We start from the raw sequence: 19,597 nt of genomic DNA, 5'->3' as shown, positions 1-19,597 counted from the left end.
TTTTGACTTGTGGTTTCTGGTGTCTCGCTTGAAGTTTTAATTTATTTGAAAAAAAAAAAAAATCTAAAGTTATTTGTAGATAAGATTTTAAGCAATTGTGTTGATTTGACCGCATTGTATTATTTGTAATTGCTAACAACGTTAACGAAACAATTATCTATTTAAATTTAAATTTGTTAACAAAGATAATGTACAATAAATATCAGTACAAATAAAACGTAATAAATTATATTAATAATAATAATAAATAATTATTCCAACGATAATAATAATAATGCTGTACAACAGCAATCTTATATGGCCGCCCATTAATATTATTCTAAGATATATTTTCAACAAATTGAACAATTATCGTACAGTCTACATAAACGTGTACAGATATAATATATATATCAGTAGAGCATTTTAATAATAATTTGTTTTTTTTCAAAAACAGTTAAAACACATCACTAAGTATATTGTTATTATATACAATCTAAACCAGACATCTCGTTGGATGTGTTGTTTTATTTTTTGTCCACGACACGATTATTTTACAGTTAACGATTAAAAAAAAAAATGCCGTTAAAAATTACACAGTATATATCGTTAATATCTAATATTGTTGGGGGTGAAACAAAATATCAGTAATAAGTGTACATGTGATCCAGATATACCTGACCAAGTACGGGGGGGGGGGGGTATTGTGTATTATTGTTGTAATGAACGGTTTTTGGGAAAAGCAGCAGGTGTATGTTATGCGCCGTCATTTCCTAACCGAACATCCGGTTGGGAGGGCTTTGTTTGTTGAAATCAACGAATGTTCTGTGTACATGCTTTAACAGAAGAAATATGATTAATAATTTTCAGCCAATAAGGTTAATACGTTGTTGAGTGTTGAAAAAACCGAAAATGTCAATTATCATGTATTAGTAGCTGCATTAACTAGCTGAAACTATGTACGGCCTATACTTAGGTCATGCAAAATAAAATATGTAATTCTATATACATATTCAAGTAAGAAGTAGAGAAAATGAGTAAAAAGTCAAAACACAATGTCATAAATTAAACATATAAAGGGAGTACCGTTTATTTTATTCGTCCATTGATCAAGTATTAATTTATAAGATTGAAATAAACATATAAACAACTATACACTTAGATGACCTTTACATTATGATTAATAATGAACTTACAATTGAAGTATTCGGTTGATAATAATGTCATATAACCTAAACTAACCCGACTAGTTATAATGTACTAAAAAACAAAACATTTTGGGAGACTTTTTCTCTATTTCACTATTTCAAGCATAGTTTTAGAGGTTTAGGTGTGAAAATTAGTCCGAAGGTAAATCTAAAATGGAACTATAGTTTGTACATTTTTTTTTTCTAAATAATATGTAATCAAAATTGTTGTCTATTAAGAGGATTGCATTTTAAGGAGTTTTGTATAGGCAATATTTAGGATAGAAGAAAATATGGAAAATGTCACTATAGGTACAATTTTTTTTATGGCAAATGAAAACCATTTTTATTGCAATAGTGTCTGAAAATAACATAAACAATGCTGGATCCCAATTCGTACACGGATTCTGTCGAAAGCACTAATTAAATGCGATATCCAAAACACACCTATGTCTAGATGGTGTGTGTCTTACATACCGTCTTTTAGGTATGTCTTACATACTCGGGAAAATAATGTACATATTCTCAAAACGCTTTGTGGGTAAATATCGTTGTGGTGTCGGACGGGCAAAAGAAGAAATTTACCACACATGTTGTTGTTGGCAAAAAATAGTTGAAAAATATTTACTCAGAAAACGTAGCTGTTTACACCGGGGTTACACCGTCGTGTACGGTTTTGTTTTTTGTAAATATCCAGTTTGTCCCGTTGATGTGCAAAAAGTATGCATCACACACACACACACACGTCATACCTCCTAGTAAATACTATCTGGACCGCGTTCGGTTCCGGTGTGGATTCCGTTAGACTTCTACAAGAACTCTATTGAAACAATGTATTTCTATCAGAGACGATATTATTGTGAATATGATTCGTTAAATGTGTTTTACACAGACGAAGAGATAAATCCACAAATGAAAACTTTCCTGTACACATTGGCAGAAATTGAAAGCCAACTAAACACATACAGTGAGGCGTCTTGCTGTGTGGTATTGGAGAACACGAATAATGTGCTTCTGGAAAATTCACCAACGGGTATTGAAGAGAAAATCTATGAAAAAGTTAACTGGCTTATAAATACAGTGGTGCCAAAATTAGGGTTTATATACAACCCATTATCAAGTGAAGCTGTAATACTGAAGACCAAAATTGAAGACTAAAACAAAAACGACGATTCTTAATACAACAATACTTAAAGTAATAATAGAATAATTCAATTAATTGTAATCCGAGTGTAATCACTTTATCAAACAGAATAAAATATTTTGACTTTTAAAGATGAGATTAATTTGTATAAGCTTCAAGGTATTGTTTTGAATTTAAATAATTTTTCCTATGAGTAAAAACCATTTTGGTTTATTTTAGACCTAAAAGCCAGACGAAATGTCGACTCCATTGTATGGTCCAATTTCAATTCTGCAAAGAGATTCGAGTTCTTTGGCTACTTTACTATGTTATGTTTAAAGTCGACTTTCATTTAAAAATTTCAATTTTTTCGAACTGAATAAATTAAATTTGCAATTTTTTTTTAAAATATTATAACCAAATTTATTTACACGACAACAGCAACAAAATCAAAAATCTGTTTCCTACATAACCTAGTGAAGTTTCCAAAGAAATCGCATGTCGAAAAATTAGACCGCATACAATCCCCTTAAGAGAAACTCCCCGAAAAAAGAGCAAAATAACACTTTGCCCGTATAGCCTATTTCCAGGTTGCCAGTATTGGTAGCAAGTAATGGCAAATATTTTCAATATATTGTTAATCACAGTGAGTAACTGTGGCAGTACATTTTTCTATAGACAGGCCAACCCTAATACTAAAAATGTATTTTGCAAGCACACAATTGTCATTTGTACAGTTATCTGTGAACACTGGACCTCCCCCCTTGCATACCTGCTCACTCACTTCTACCTACTACTACCTACTTACCTACGACTTAGCAGGTAAAATACTTTCCCACCGTGCTCGGTTTGCATACTGAACTAGGTTTGAATGTTTATGTTTGATATCAAACCGATACACATACCTTCACACACCGACTGTGGTAAATAAGCGTATATAGTATGTATTTTATTATTGTCAATACACACGCGTGGCTTACAAACGTTTGCTTGGCTCATACGTTTCGCATGTGGTTTCCGAAATTATAATGGGCTTCGCCCCAAGTAGTGTTAGAGGGGAGGTTTGGGGGGGGGATGAGGGGGGATGAGGGCACACGCCAATAAACGTGTGCCAATTAATATAAGAAGCCCGACAAAGTGTTGGACAAACGACATGCACACGCCAGAAAATAACAACTTGCCACCCTCGACGGTCGTTGAACGACTACAAGTGTGTAATTATTGTTATTGTTGTGTGAAAACCGAGACGCCGATTTGATTTAGACGGTTATTATAAAGACATAATGGAAATATGATACATACTTGCCACCGTACAAAAAACTGTCTATACGGACAACTCGAGTGGGCAAAGTGTGCCCCTGCCCCCTGCCCCCGCCGTCCTTCGACGGTCCATTAAAATACAAGGTAAACTCCGGGGCGAACAACAATAAATTGCACAAGCCGGTGAATATTTTCCAAAAAAAAACACACACACACTTTTTTCGGAACACTTGGAACGTTTGTTTACCTTGTTTGTGCCGGGGAAAATAAACAGCGGCCGACTCTATTCTTGTAGAAAACTTGCCCATCGACAACCCCCCAAATGCATATATGTAGTACTCCGAACAGTTTAGACACGGCGAAGTGCTCGTTTTACCGAAGGTTTACAGGGAAAATAGTCGACAAATTTATAATAAAAAAAAAAAAAAAAAAAAAAAAACACACGTGTCGCAGACAAGTCGTTCTTAAAACTGAGTAGCTGTTATTTTCAATGTTTCTAGTGTTGTGGTAAATATTTACAAAGATAATAAATAATATAGTTTTTTAGTTGTTCTTACATTTTTATTGTTAGTTGTATTAAATGAAAAAAAATAATAAAAGATTTGTAATATTTAAAAAAAAAAAAATTGTGTTTCGATTAAACTTTTTTAAATAAAAAGGTCACAAAAGTAAACTTTGTAAATCATGTTTCTTAATTTGGTAATTTGTTGTTTTACAAGTTTTATACTTCATAATACAGTGGGTAAAAAAAGTCTCCGTACACTGTTGTCAATTTTTTTCAAAAACATAAAATGATAATTTAAAAGTTGATTAACTTCATATTTTTAACACACATTTATTCAGAAACATATTAATATTTGTTTTTAGAAAAATAGAGCATATATATTAATTAGTTTATTTTATACATGTATATATATACAACAACTTTGGAAAATAACAGCAAAAAAAGTCTCCGTACAAAATAACATAAATATTTTTAACATGATATATTGTAATAATTATCGTTATTAATGGTCAGTTGGCCCTCCTCTAGCTATAACAACTTCGTGCATTCGTTTTCCCATTAATTCTACTAATTTTGTCGTAACAGTAGAATCAATACTGTTCCATACTTCTAGTATTGCATTTTTTAATTGTTCTTTGTTTCGAGTTTGGTAATTTTTAAGACGTCTACCTATTTCCTCCCATAAATGTTCTATAGGGTTCATGTCTGGTGATTGTGGAGGTGTGTTAAGTTGTTTTGGTACTCGGTATAACAACCATTCTTTAACTTTTTTCGCGGTATGTTTTGGGTCGTTATCTTGTTGGAATATAAACGAATTGCCAATATTTAGTTTTTCAGCACTTGCATGTAAGTTATTTCTCAAAATGTTTAAATAAACATGTTGATCCATAATACCATCGATAAATACCAAATTACCAACACCTGCAGCGCTCATACAACCCCAAACTAGTACATTACCGCCCCCATGCTTTACCGTTGGGCACAAATTTTTGCAATCCATCTGCTTATTAGGTTTTCTCCACACCATAACTCGCCCATCTGAACCAAAAATATTAAACTTGCTTTCGTCACTAAATAATACAGATTTCCAAAAATCATTTCCCTTATGAATGTGTGCCTTCGCAAAATCTAAACGTTTCCTTTTATTTATTTGACTGATAAAGGGTTTTTTCCTAGCTACACAACCTTTATATCCTGCGTTTCTAATAACATTACGAATGGTCTGAGGCACAACTTTCACATTATAGTCAGTATCAATCATACCAGCCAGTTTAGGTGCACTGGTTTTTGGTTCCGTCACAATTGTCCTTAGAATGGCCCTCTTTTGGTGTGATTTCAATTTTTGGGGACGACCAGTACGTTTTCGATCTTCAAAAGAATCAGTTTCGTTGTATCGGTTTATAATATATTGTACAGTCGAGTGCGATTTATTTATTGTTTGTGCAATATTTCTGAGAGAATTACCATCTTCTCTTAGTTTAACTACTAATTTACGAATAGCAATTGGTATCTCCATTGTTCAATGTATATGAATTGAATAAAACGGACTAAGCGTATGTCTATCGTTCTTAATGGCTACAAAAACAATAATAACATGCTCGTTGATATGTAGAACTCTCAGTCCATACGGGTTTTCCCTATTCCGGTACTATTTTTATCTGTTATTCATACACATCAATAAATGTACGGAGACTTTTTTGCTGTTATTTTCCAAAGTTGTTGTACATATATACATGTATAAAATAAACTAATTAATATATATGCTCTATTTTTCTAAAAACAAATATTAATATGTTTCTGAATAAAAGTGTGTTAAAAATATGAAGTTAATCAACTTTTAAATTATCATTTTATGTTTTTGAAAAAATTTGACAACAGTGTACGGAGACTTTTTTTACCCACTGTATATTGTTTTTATCGTTATAATGTGACCCGAAGTGAATTATTGTTAATTTACGATTTAAAATGGAAACGTTTTTCTTATTTTTTTCATTTAAAGGTATATATTTTTTTTTTTTTTTTTTTAAATATTAATAAAACTTGTTTTACTATACAGACCTAATGCTATCCCAATTGAAAGTGACTAACACCAGTAAATTCAGCATTACAGAAACATAGAAAAGATAACAATTCAAATGTTTTTCTTTGAGTTAATATAAAAATAATTGTGAACCGTTAAAAATCGCAATAAAATGCATTAAACGTGCCGTGTTAACGCGTTATACTATTATAAGTTATAACTTATAGTATAATTTGTTTGCAAGACGTACAATTTAGATATATTTTCAGACATAATAGTTCAATGTACTCAACAAATGTAACAACAACAATCAACAGTGTGTTAAATAACATAAACTGTGTTTAAATTGATTTTGTTATTTTTTTTTTTTTTTTATGAAGTAATAACATATTTGACAATAAGCACACCTAAAAACGTGACTAATGCTTTTTGAAAAGTACTTTTAATATTTGAGTATTGAAAGTTTAAAATTGCACTGAAGGGTTTGACGGTGATAAAATTCGTAGGTATGTAGGTACTTCAAAGACATTGCTTAGTCATATTTTACAGACTATAAAAAAAAGATTACTATTAAAAATCGAGAAGCTAAAAACGAAAATTTGATAATTTCTTAATGTCTCCACTTCAAGTGTGGTGGATGGACTTATCAGACTGAGGGCATTGTGACATGTAGAGTTTTCTCAAAAGTCACAATCCAAGTCCGTGTTCGTCCGTGTCGGTCGGCTGTGTTGTAAGCATGGCTGGTTGTTGTGTTGAGGTGTTACAAACTAAATGCCAGATTTGGTCAAAGACGAGGTGTTTAGGTAAAACCGAGACGTGTTTTACTACTTCTTAGTTGTGACAATTCGTTGGCCGGACAACAAGAAACGGTTCTTGCACAATCGTCACAAGCTCGAGCCAATAAATCACAACGAGTGGGCCGGATTGTGTGTGTTGTTCCGACTGCTTTGGGCAGAGTTAAAAAAAATGCATAAAAAACGACTATCTAGTGTAATTATATCGTTTTTTTTTTAAATAAAACGAGGATTTGCGTACCAACCGGTGTAGGTACAAGACGTGTGTGCAGTGGCCGCACATATGTGTTTGACAACAGAAAAAAACCAGCATTGACCTCGCGGGTCGTTTGTAGTAATCTTTACCTCCCACGCTCGGACGTTGAAGAAATTGCAGTTATTTTTCTCATAATCAACAATAATTCACTTTAAGTCACATTATAACGATAAACAAAATACATATTGTGAAGTATAAAACTTGTAAAACAACAAATTACCGAAATTAAGAAACACGATTTGCTCGGTTTATTTATCACACTATTATTTAAAGAAGTTTTTTTTAAAACAGGTTTTTACACTCTATATTAATGTTTTATTTTTTTTAGACAACCAAATATTCGAAATTCGGTTACACTGCGGCTAGGATTGTAGACAAAGTCCGTTTGTCAAACGATTCACTTTCTTCGGACACTATGAACCGACTTTTATCTGTATTATTTTTCTCGGACTTTTAAAAGCCGTGCACGCCGTACGGGCGACACCGAGATAAATGCGGCCGTTAAAGGCGTTGCGATGCAACACAACGGGGCAAATGTAGTAAAAACAGTCGACCTTTCTTTTGGGCACCATTCGTCTACCAGTTACCCAAAATCTAGATAATATTTTCGACGCACTCGGTTTTTCCGGTTGTGTTCACAATGACTCGGCCGACGCGGTTTAATCTCCCAGGACCGAAAAATATACATCATAAACCCTTTCCTCCCCTCCCCCCTCAGAAGGGATGGACATTTTTTTCTTCGTATCGCTTTTTTTATGTGAAATTTTAGAGCTTCGGGTCTGAAAATTACACCCAAAGGTAGATCTAGAACGGGGGGCCATAACGTACAGGCAGTGCCGGATTTAGCCCATTGTGCCGCCGCTGTAAGCACTAAGCGAATTGCCGCCTTATATAATATAAATATTTTCCAAGTCCAAAAAATGTCATTAAAGCGTACATACAAGTATAGATGTTTCCATTGTTACTAAGCAATTTAATGATGTAAAATAAAAGCATACGGCATGAAAAAATATGATATAAGAGCTCCGCAAAAAAAAAAATCGAAATTAAGTTTGCGGTGACCTGACCCGAATCCGGAGTCTAAATGACCCCATCACGTCAGGTTTTTTTCCTAACGTCCAAAATGTGCTCAAGTCATAAAATTCAACCCCATAACCGTATAAGAGCTAAATAAATAGATAGAAAAATAAGGATTAAAATACAGTTAAGTGATATCAAATTTAGTATGGGGAGGGTGTTTCTCGTGTAGTGTCCTGTGCTCACTCGGTTTATAATAATATTTAATGTACAAAAAGAAACCATTTTTGGGGTTTTTCGCACTAAATTATTTAGTGTCTGTTAATTTTTTCTCCCCCGATTTTTTTACACCGATACCCACTCAGACCGTTGTGTATTCATACAAATTAGTAGTGTTCATTTTTGGTCTACACTAATTAGAATAAACGCCGGTTTGCGATCGCACCGTCTTACGATTTAGGTTTTTTTCATTAAAATATATTATATTTCGTGATGTATAACATATTGTAGACTTAGAAATAAAAAACTGATTAAAGATAAACACACAATCGTCGTGTCGACCCGTGCTATGTTTTTCTAATTTATTACCAATGTCTTATTTCATTATCGTCGTATCACCCGTTGTCTGTTGTCTGGTCATAATTAATACAACGTGACAATGGCAAATATTTTAATAATGATGCAGCAACGCTAATGGGACGACGATTTATTCTATGTTTTTTGAAATTGAAAATCGCCTTATAACAGTAAACATTACCGCACAATCCTGTTGGTCTAAAAAAAAAAAAATGTACAACCAGTTTCATTTCGTCTTCGATTCTAGTTACAAAAAAAAAAAAAAGTTTAATATTAAAAATGATTTGCCGCCCTAAGCACTGGCTTATAGTGTTTACTGGGAAATACGGCACTGCATACAGGGTGATTCATTAAAGATAGTACGCACACAATTTCTTATCGAATATTGTCATAGGTAATTTTTGTTGCGTTTCTCTGTTTGAAAACTAGATTACGGTATTATCAAATTACTAAAATATACGAAATAATAAGTATATTATAAAAGTAAAAGTACGAGTACAATAAAAGTACCGATTGTAAGTATAATTATTATCATACTCACACGGTTTTACGGTATTTCCCGGGGCTCTATCGACTTGTGAAACTTAAACGAGAAACTAAAAAATAACACACATTAACCGGTTAATTAATTGACACGGTCGACGTTCTATTAAAAACCTTTTTTATTCTTCTTGAATATTGCCTATACGAAACTCCTTAAAAACAGATCTCTGGAAGTGCGTAAGGAAGATGAAAAAATGCATTATCGTTTACTATTGTAAAACGACATAAACTAAATTATTGTCTGCAGTTATTTCAAAAGAAACCGAGTGTATTATTCTCGCCGTGTCTACGATTTTCTCAAAAAACCTCTAGTCAAACTTTTTATTCATTTAGGGACCCCCCCCCCTCCCCCAAAAAAAAGTCGGATAAGTTACGCGTTGAGGTTGCTAGCTGTGTTTTGTTTTGTGCAAAGCGTCAGGTGTGAAATTTTGAGAAACAAAAGAAACGCGCCACAATATTCACAAGTGGCGCGTGACTAATATAGATTTGTCTTTGCCAAAAACATGTGTAAATAGTGTTTTTTTTTTTTTTGTTGTTTGTTTTTGGCTCGTACAACGCGTCACCGAACACCGTACTCGGGTATACTTACTCAGGTAATACTTAAGCGAAAAAACAACATGGTCGTTTAACGCGCTTGGAAAGTCAAAAGTTGTCGATTGCGCGCGGTCACGCGGTTTTGATCTACTGTTTGGGGGATTATTATCCGAATAATTCCAGATGTATTTGGCAAGTTTTACAAACACGCTGCTGTTACTGTGTTTAGGGCATTTTCTCACTGCGGCAAATGCGGCTGGCGGCAAGTCAAAGAGCGGACATAAGCGGAGGTAGCGGATTCAAGCATCAAGTCAAAGTAACCCGCCCGACGACGAAGTGACCATTGTCGGGTCGAGTCGGTCCAACGTGATCAGATATTTCAATCCGGTCGATCGCGTTTGGCGGCGACAAAAGTGTGGCGAACTGCAATTGAACGCCGCCGTCGGCGACAATTTACAGCCCGGCCCGGTGGTGAAAACGCTCGGCGCCCCTTTGCGGTGGACCGACGTCGAAGCGGACGGCAGTTGTTTCTACAGGACGTTGTCCAGTTGGGTGACCGGCACGGAAGAGTATCACGTTGTGTTCCGGATATACGTGATAGAGGTGGGTAGTAGTAAAACTAGAATGCCTATTGCCGAGTGTCCGCGCAACGCGCCCGACACGTTCACTGTGGAATACGATAACGTATACGCGAGACACCCCGTCGGCCAATCGTTTTCAAAACTTACAACTCGTTTAACTTTTTAAATTAAATTAAATAAAAAAAAAAATATATATATATATAGTAATATAAGTAATATATATATATATATATATATATATATATATATATATAAGTAATATTATATATATATATATATATATATATATATATATATATAAGTATATATATATGTATATATGTATATATGTATATATTATATTACTAAAAATGTCGACCGGTCGATTACGGATTTCGGATAGTTATTTTCCGAGTTATTCGAGTTTAACGCGTTGTAACCTAACCTAATCCTTTTTTTTTTTTCCCCGCACATGCGTCCACTGTAAAACTGGGGAGGCATTTGCCTGTCGAGGCATTACTTCCCCCCGGTTTTCCGATGCCGTTTATTTTTCACAAAAATTACAACACTGTTTGAGTGGGTGCTCCACACAACCACTCAACCTAACCTAACCTAACCTAACCTAACCTAACCTAACCTAACCTAACCTAACCAACCTAACAACCTAACCTAACAACCTAACCTAACAACCTAACCTAACAACCTAACCTAATCTAACCTAACCTAAACAAGCCTAACCTAATCTAACCTAACCTAACCTACCGTCTTAACTTGTTGACTTTAATAACCTCAATAGCAGTAATTTTCCAAAATAGTCATAAAAAAATATTCGGAAAATGGTTTGAAAGTTGCTAGAAAAATGTACAAGTATTATACACACACAATTTTTGGTCACTTAAAATAACAATATATATATATTATTTTTTTTTTTTTCACAGATAGTAAGGCTTGATCAACGTATTGTGAGTTTACTAGGAGCGGATGAGCATCTAGCACACTTGGATTGGTTATCAAAAAACGGTACGTAGAAAAATGTAATGTGTGTCTTTGAAGTTTCATTAATGTACATTAAACATGCGTTTTAGTTTGGGCAACGCAAACGGAAATCGTCGCGGCCACTCTTCTTCTGAACACGCCGATTTATGTGTATTCGGAAGAAACCCAGACCTGGCTTTTATTTGATCAGTACAAAAATCCCAAAAGCCCACTGACCACCGCGGACAAGTGCATTTACATTCAGCATGTTCGGGGAAACCATTATAACCTGGTGACGGACGTGCAAGGCCGAGAAAAATCCATTGCAGATCTGTACCCGGGTAATTTTGCAGTGCAATTGAACAGTTTAATACTTAATCGACAGCAGCCAAAGTGGCCATATACAGGGTAGACCGTGGAGGCGTGGACCGACCTGTCCGTTTGTCTGTATATTTTTCAAAACCAATGCTTCCAGTACCCGTAACTGTTGTAGTTTAAGTTGTGTGTACGCGAGAATTAACAATTTTTTTTTATTGGTTTTTTTGGTTTTTTCACTAAGGATACATGTTGAACCCCGAGAGGCCAACAGTGCTCGACTGTATCATACAAAACGCCGCGTCGATGCGAAGCAGTCAACAGGCAGAAATCCAATACTATAACCCTGTCGACGGTGCTTGGCAAGAGGAAAAGTGTTGGAAATTCGACGTGACGTTCTTTCACCGTTTCCAGTACAATCAAATGGCAAAAATTCTCAGGACCCCGAAGACGTGCACTGAAATGATCGGAGACAATTCTTTCTTCAGAGCTGTCGCTTACTGGGTGACCGGCACGGACATCGATCATCAAATCTTCCGTCTATACGTAGTCGAAGTAATAGAAAGCTATAGAAACCGTATTTGTATAAAGAATTTAAACGAGCGTCTTGCATAGAGTTTACAACACGGACACTCGAGGCTTTTCTCAAATCGTTTCTACTTGTATGATATCGTACTATACCTTCTGTCTAAAACTTTCAACGTTAATTTACTCCAAGAGAGTAATTTAAATACAAACAAACCTAGTAATTTTCTCAACTCCGCGGAAAAACATTGAATCATGGATATGTTATCACTGATCTCTTATCTCTTATCTCTTATCACTGATCTCTTATCTCTAACTGCATGTAAAAGTGTGACGCGAAAACGGCGACATAAAATTGCTTGTATCCAGTCCAATAACATATCCATGTTAATAACGAAACAAATATATATACGCACAATAATATGATCTCAAAAGTGGTCGATGAGAAAAAAATCGTTTTTATTTCAGAAACGATTTACTGTGTTTTCCCCCCCCCTTCAAATTGCACGCCTTTGGAGTATTCGTAATTAATTTCAGCGTGTTTCCAGGAACTTGCTTACAATCACACTCTTCAACGCTTGTACATGGGAAAAGAGTTCGAGAATTTTAAAATGCACAACTGTGAGTAAAACAACAGTATTTCACAAGTCAATCATGCATAATAAAAATTCGATTATTGTTCTAGATTGGGCAGTTAAAATCGAAATAACCGCCGCGGCTGTTTTTTTGAACACATCAATATTTGTCTATTCGCAAACCACAAACACATGGGGTCTGTACAGCAAGAACATTGTAGACAACGCCCCGGTGGACGCGTTAACCGAAAAGTGCATTTACCTAAGTCAATCGTCTGAAGACCAGTACGCCGTAGTTAAAGATGTGGAAGACGGTTTTTAGCGCCGCCGTCAATTGTCGAGAGGTTGCAATATTGAGATCGTTTGTGTTTTATCGTTGTTAAAAATCGACAGGATCGATAGCGGCTATTAAAATTACATTTGTTTATATTCATTAAAATCCTTCACTCGCCCGCCGGCTAACGGTAACGTCGATAAAATAATATTTACCAATAAATAACGGTTAATTTACATTACCAGCGCGTTAGTTACGTTTGTTGCAGCTCGCTTTCAGTTAGTGATAAGAGACACGCGATAAGTGATAAGAGATAACATATCATACTGGAGAAAGTGACTGGGTTTTTTTTTGTCAAAAGTTATCACGTTATTAGGTGATAGTCTAGGCCGATTCGCCCAAGATCTTCTCGAGACACAAACGGTAAGATCTTTTAAACACAAGAGCGGTTGTGAGGTCCCAGGGGGCGCAGAAATGCGTTTTTTACCTGAGCCCTTTGCACTCAAGTAACTTGCTACACGGTTTTACAAATCGTCGTCGACTACTTATACATTATAGAAATAAACAGCGCACTCGGTGGAAATAAAAAAAAAAATGTTGCCAAGGCCTGTGTTCAAGACGTTATTCCAGGAACCGGCTACATATTGTAAATTCTAATATGATGCAGTTGAAACGACCAAGGTAAATATCACACAACGCCTTGTACAATATTGTAAGAAAATAATAAATATTACATATTTTGTATTCGCGTACGGGGAAACATCAAATAAAACACTGTCAATTTGTATTGTTTTTAATCTAAAAACTACCGTCTGTGACAAACGAGTACTTGATTGCATGTGTAATGTTCTGAAACTTTAATATACCCGAACTTGTTGCTACAAATACACACACTGTGGACTATGATTTTATGGAAAAAAAACCAAACAGCATTTCTTATAGAAAACCCAGTTAGGACCAATCGCAACGTTTTAATTTTGAAATTAAGAAGGCCAAAAGTTTCGGTATTGTCTTATTTCTGTTAAAGTTCAAGTTCTTTGAACTTTTGGCTCTCTTTGCTAAAATGCGTGTGCGTATGTGTGTATAATGAAAAAGTTGTAACTTTGATACAAACAATAAATATAAAGCAGCGAGGAATATAATACATTATTATGTAACCGAAAGAACAATCCATATGGCGCACAGTGATAACTAAAATTCAATAACGCGGTCATGTAAATATATATACAGTTGCCTATTTTTTTCGAGTTCATAGTTTTTAAAAGTTTTCTGTCTTACCGTTCAATAATAATTGTTGATTATGTTCGAAAAAGGAGAACGTTGTACTCATTGTGAGGTTTCAAAAAAAAAAAAAAAGCACTCACCTGATACTATTTATTTTCAAAATACAATAATTACAAGTGTAAAAAAATGTATGTTTAGTGAAAAAAACCTTATGTAGTTAGTAATAATAAAAACAGACATAAATGAAGTGGAAATGCTGGCATTTTTTAAACAGTGATAAGGTGTTATCATCGCCTAACCTAACATTTCTATAATTTATCAAATATATATATATATATTTATTATATATATAATAGAGATAAAGAGATAAATAGAGATAGTAGAGATAATTTAAGTTACCAATTTTCGCCATCTTTGTGGGGAATTAAAACCTTATCACGTGTTCATAACTGTTATCACATAAATCTCACAAAAATGGCCGACGTCGACTACCATTCTTATCACTTCTTATCATTCCCGTTGAACTATTTATATCGTTATTTGGTCCGATCATATTCGGTTTGGTTCGAAAAATGTAATGACAACAGCTATTGTCTGTACTTGTTACAGTGTATGCTGAAATCCTTTTGTAAATCATAATCATCATCATCATCATCTATGGTTTAGCCACGTGTGTAAAATAATACACGCTATATACAGCAGAACGGGTGATCAAATTTTTTGCATAATATTATTATACCGACAAAATATTTAACAGGTACCACCGGCGGTGGTGGAACGTTATTAGTTTTATTGAAGTTATTGATCTGGTCTGTGGCACGTGCCTATACTTGGCCACAAAATATCAAATTTTCACATTGCAACGGTGAAATTACACTGGCAAATCGCATTAGTCCGTCGCCCTATGTACAATATTTAGACCGGCAGATTTCCATTGGGTACTTCATGAATAATAACAATCATTAACGCATTCGTATATTTGTATTTTGCAATATTATTCATAGCCCGCCCCTGTCGTCCCCAGCTACAGTAGTTTTATATATATATATGCACAATTGCTTCTACCAACAACACTGATAACACTGATAAGAGACTAGGCGAAGATAGCCGCATGAATAATAATTTATAAGTCGGTAGTGCAGACATTCGACAATAGTGAATTACTTTTAGTGGCTCATTTTATGGTTTTCGAGGTGCTGAACACGAATCTGAAGTTTTTTAACAACGTTTTTTAACGGAAAATATGAAAATGGTGTTCATAAAAAAAAAAAAACGCTAAAAATGTTTGTTTTTGATTGTAATCGCTTGAAAGTAAGGTTTTTTATTTCACCCAAAAGGCGGAATAATCCTAAAACACCTCTGAAAAACCGCAATTTTTCGACAGTGACAAATGTACAAAAATCAAAAAGGTCAGTGTTGACAGAGCGGCGACTTTTTGTCGTTTAACCAATTTGTTTCCAAGCGGTTTTTGGATTTAAGGCCAAATCTGTTGAATATTTTTGACTTTTCAAAATTATCAAGTATACCGTTGCCGTTTGCAATTTTTTTTTTGAAATTTTTTCCCGTTTTCTTGACTTGAACTTTTTTATCAGCTGATATTGTTATCGCAAAAAACCACCTGAGGAAACTTTTTGCTTAACGCGACTGCCTTCTTTTTTTTTTTTTTTCAAAAATCAATTAACGCCGTCGAATGTAATTCGGCGAATTCGCTTTGTACTTTGTCTGCGCTTGTCGTGTGTAATACAACCGGGACGATGCGGCGGCGGCGGCGGCGGCGGTGGCGGCAGCCGAAAAATGTAATGTAATTGTGCGGCGGCCGACGAATGATTACATTTAAACACTAGGCGGTAAGGGTTAATTATTTTGTCGGTTTTTCCGCCCGCCGTCGCCGGCCAGCGACGGCCAGGACGAGGACGGGGACGGGGGTGCCGCGTGCCGAAAGCGGCACCGGCGGAGGGTTGGCCGGCGCACGCTGTCCGCGTGCGCCGGCGTCCGCGCGCGCCGTGGCCGACCACCGCGGTATCGCGGGACGCCGCTCGCAGTCGCCGTCCACCATCCACACGACGTCCGAGCTTTCGCCGACACTCGCGTCCGCGGTCCGCACAAGCACGCACGTCGTCGCCGCCGCCGCAGTGGCCACCGCAGCGGCCAACGCGTTCCAGGCCGATTCGTCCGTCCGACGTCGTCGCGCCGTCCACGGCCACGGGTAAGGTAGATAATGTATAAGTAAATGTTTTAATTTTTTTCAAAAATATATTTTTTATAAATGCCCAATTTTTAAGTATACATTTTTTTTATAAGTATATTAAATTAACACGGAAAAAATAGATAAAAAGTATATAATATCTAAAAAAAAATGACATTTATAAGATCTGGTAATTTCTTTAATTATATAGTACGATGGTTAGAGTATGGTAAATGTGTAGGATAAAAATAATTAAACTCAGTATCGTTTGAAATGTCTGATAATGATTATTATCCGCCAATTATTTATTTTATAAGAAATTAATTAACTACAACAGTCGAATAGTAGTGATGTAGGTATATAACTCTGAAATTAAACATGTCGTTTGCTCGTTAAAAGTTCAAATATCAAATAATGGCTGTTTTTTCAGCAGACACAAAGAACTGTTTTTCTACTGTACTTACCTATAGTTTTTTTTAAACAAAAACTTAACGGTTTTACCTAATTTATTACCATTTAACGGGTCGATTTAATTTGTAAAATGCTAATGTTGACAATTTTATGTTAGCCTAAGGAATTTTTAGGAAAGTTAAGCAAAAAATTTGAAATTCGGCCCTTGTGTGATTTTTAATCAATTAATTAAGCGTTACATAATTATTTTCCGGACAAGGTGGATTCATATATATATATATATATATTTTCTTAGGTATTTTTTTTAATGTTTTTTTTTACTTTTTTACTCACTAACGCTATGACGCAACAAGTTTTCCAACAGTTGTTTTTTGAATTGTATTTTTTTTTCATCATCATCATTTATTATTGCTATTATTCCGTCGTCGTCGCCATTGTTGTAATATATATATATATGTATTTTCCGAAGCATTCACAAATTGGCCGCCGCCGCCGCACTTATTTGTGTGAAAACTTACAACTTCTGTATACTTGTTGTTGGCTGATTGTGAAAAACCGACCCAAAATCGAATATCATTTCAAATGAATATAAAATAAAATAAGGCGGAAAACAGGCGATAAAAAACACACAAATATATATATATATAAACTCTGTTTTTTTTGTTGCCGTCCAAACGTCGCACTCAAAGTAATTATATTGGTTTTTTTTTCACATTCAAAAATCAGTTGACCGCAGCCGAACCGCTAAGTACGGCAACAAAATGGGCTTTAAACTTGTTCAGAAAAAGATCCAAAAAAAAAAACCCGATAAAGCGTTGGACAACGTTTTGCTCGTCTTCCGGAAATTATTTGTGTATTAAATGTGCGCGGATATAAATGTAAGTATTTTTTTTTTTGAAAAAAAAATCTGAAATCTAATGAATAAAAGATTATGTCTATGGGGCAGGGGAAAAAATGATGATTTTTCCGGCTCGGCCGACCGTGTCCGTGTACTTTATCGACGATGCACTCTGTTATTGAAAAATCGAAAAAAAAAAAATAAAATTACACTCAAGTCATGTTTAATGTAAGTGTAGTACACCGACCAACAATTTGCCAACGGTTAGATCTGTATTATGGTCGAGCGAGTTTTCTCGAAAACAAAAACAACAGACGGGACAGCAATACTGTTTACTATTGTTTTTTTTTTTTAGTTATAAAACAAATTCTATAAGAATTCCCCCACCCGTCGACTGTTTTTTGCATTTGAATTGTACAAAAAAAAAAAACATATCCCAAAAGTATACATGATGAATACACAACAACCGGTACTATATCTCTGCTTGTTTTGTTATTTTTGTTCGGTCAAACGGTTTACGGATGATAAATCGAGTATAATATATGAATTGTTGCCAATATATATATATATGTATATACCTTATTGTTTGTTTATTGTACAAAAAGGGAAACGTCTTGGATTCTTGGAGACCGACAATGATTATTTGAGATTTTCATAACATACGATTGGTTTTATTTTTATTTTTTTTCAAAGGAAATTAAAAGTAATTTTATTTTTTCGGTTGGACTATATTTAACCTAAACACGTTCGTGGTCATCTGGACCATACATATCCGTGATCATACTCTCTGTCTGGTTGTGTGCAGGGCGATCGAGACACAGATCCAAGTATGACCGTGTGTGTGGATCAAAGATCTTTTACGACGAACATAGATCACAGTGCACTGTTGTTGTGTTGCGCGTGACTCTGATTTTGGCCAACGACAGGTACTGTTCTACATAAATAGTAGTAACAGAAACTTCTGCTGAAGGGTCTCGCCTTTTCCCCCGCGGGCTGTAGTAAATAACAAGTAAACGACGGGTATGCTTATACAAGACATGATCTATATTTTTCTTTTTCTTTTGTTTTTCCCGGCTCGTGTGTGGAATGCGTTTCCGTTGTATATAAGTTTTATACGCTCCAATCACGCGTGTGGGTTAGTTTTTGGGAAAAAAAAAAAAATAATAATAATACCAAAAACCGAGGAATTGTTAAAACCCTAATCCCCGGCTCTGCGCCTCCCCTCGCGTGTGTGGGGGACAGTACAGTAAGTAAGTAAGTAATATATTATATAATATACAGCCGAACCACAGTGGGCTCTGTGTGTTTACTTACTTTGGCTTATAACATATACTCGGACCGGCCGACCGTATTATTTGATTAAATATCATTATTATTATTATCATTGTACGACATCTCGACAACAAAGGCCACCACGTTGTTTGTACGCTCTCGGGGGAGACAGTGGACTTTTACCAACGACAAGGTGCACTCGAGTGATGACCGATTGAGAGGATTTTCTCCAAAGATATTATAACAATATGTCGGCTATGTTAAAATCATCTTGGTTATGAATTTCAACAGTTCGAGTGTGCCTAAAATAATAACACACAAACAAATTAATTTTACATCACACGAGGGCAAAAATAATATATAGAACATGTCCGAATATTCCGTTTGGAACTGTCAATTCGACCGTGTTTTTGTTTTTTTTTCAGATTTTTCTTGTTCGAATATTGTCTCATACGTTTTGCACACTTGTAGTGTGTACGGTGATAGCTGGGGAAAAAAAACAAGTAACAATATTAAAACCTAATCCAAAAAGCGAAAAGTTTGCACTGCTTTTGTGTAAGATGATTTGTTTTGTTTTTTTTTGCATCATATTTCACCAAATGTCCCACGCAAGTCTTGAAGTAATTCGGACTAAATTTGAAAAACGTGC

General features: G+C 35.1%; 1 protein-coding gene across 1 annotated transcript; it reads left to right on the top strand.

Annotated features, from left to right (window-relative positions):
* Positions 1–9,977: 9,977 nt before the first annotated feature.
* On the top strand, positions 9,978–13,259 carry LOC126840804 (uncharacterized). The gene is made up of 7 exons (XM_050576759.1): positions 9,978–10,056; positions 10,099–10,397; positions 11,293–11,374; positions 11,440–11,670; positions 11,889–12,199; positions 12,718–12,790; positions 12,855–13,259. The coding sequence occupies exons 1-7, from the start codon at positions 9,978–9,980 to the stop codon at positions 13,064–13,066; spliced, it is 1,287 nt and encodes a 428-aa protein (XP_050432716.1). The 3' UTR covers positions 13,067–13,259.
* Positions 13,260–19,597: the final 6,338 nt, after the last annotated feature.

This window comes from Adelges cooleyi, unplaced genomic scaffold, assembly GCF_023614345.1.
Source record: "Adelges cooleyi isolate 19-005CV unplaced genomic scaffold, UGA_ACOO_1.1 ACOO_flye_CR_arks_rails_tigmint_CR_PRNA_376, whole genome shotgun sequence".
Lineage (NCBI taxonomy): Eukaryota > Metazoa > Arthropoda > Insecta > Hemiptera > Adelgidae > Adelges > Adelges cooleyi.
Note: the sequence above shows the minus strand (reverse complement) of the source record. Positions and strands in the feature narration are given on the sequence as shown.

What these genes read in the sequence shown, in the direction of transcription:
- LOC126840804 (XM_050576759.1), top strand. Translation starts at nt 9,978, where the DNA reads ATGTATTTGGCAAGTTTTACAAACACGCTGCTGTTACTGTGTTTAGGG. An exon ending in TGCGGCAAATGCGGCTGGCG is followed by an intron (nt 10,057 to 10,098) that starts GCAAGTCAAAGA and finishes AGCGGATTCAAG; the next exon opens with CATCAAGTCAAAGTAACCCG. An exon ending in TCCGGATATACGTGATAGAG is followed by an intron (nt 10,398 to 11,292) that starts GTGGGTAGTAGT and finishes TTTTTTTCACAG; the next exon opens with ATAGTAAGGCTTGATCAACG.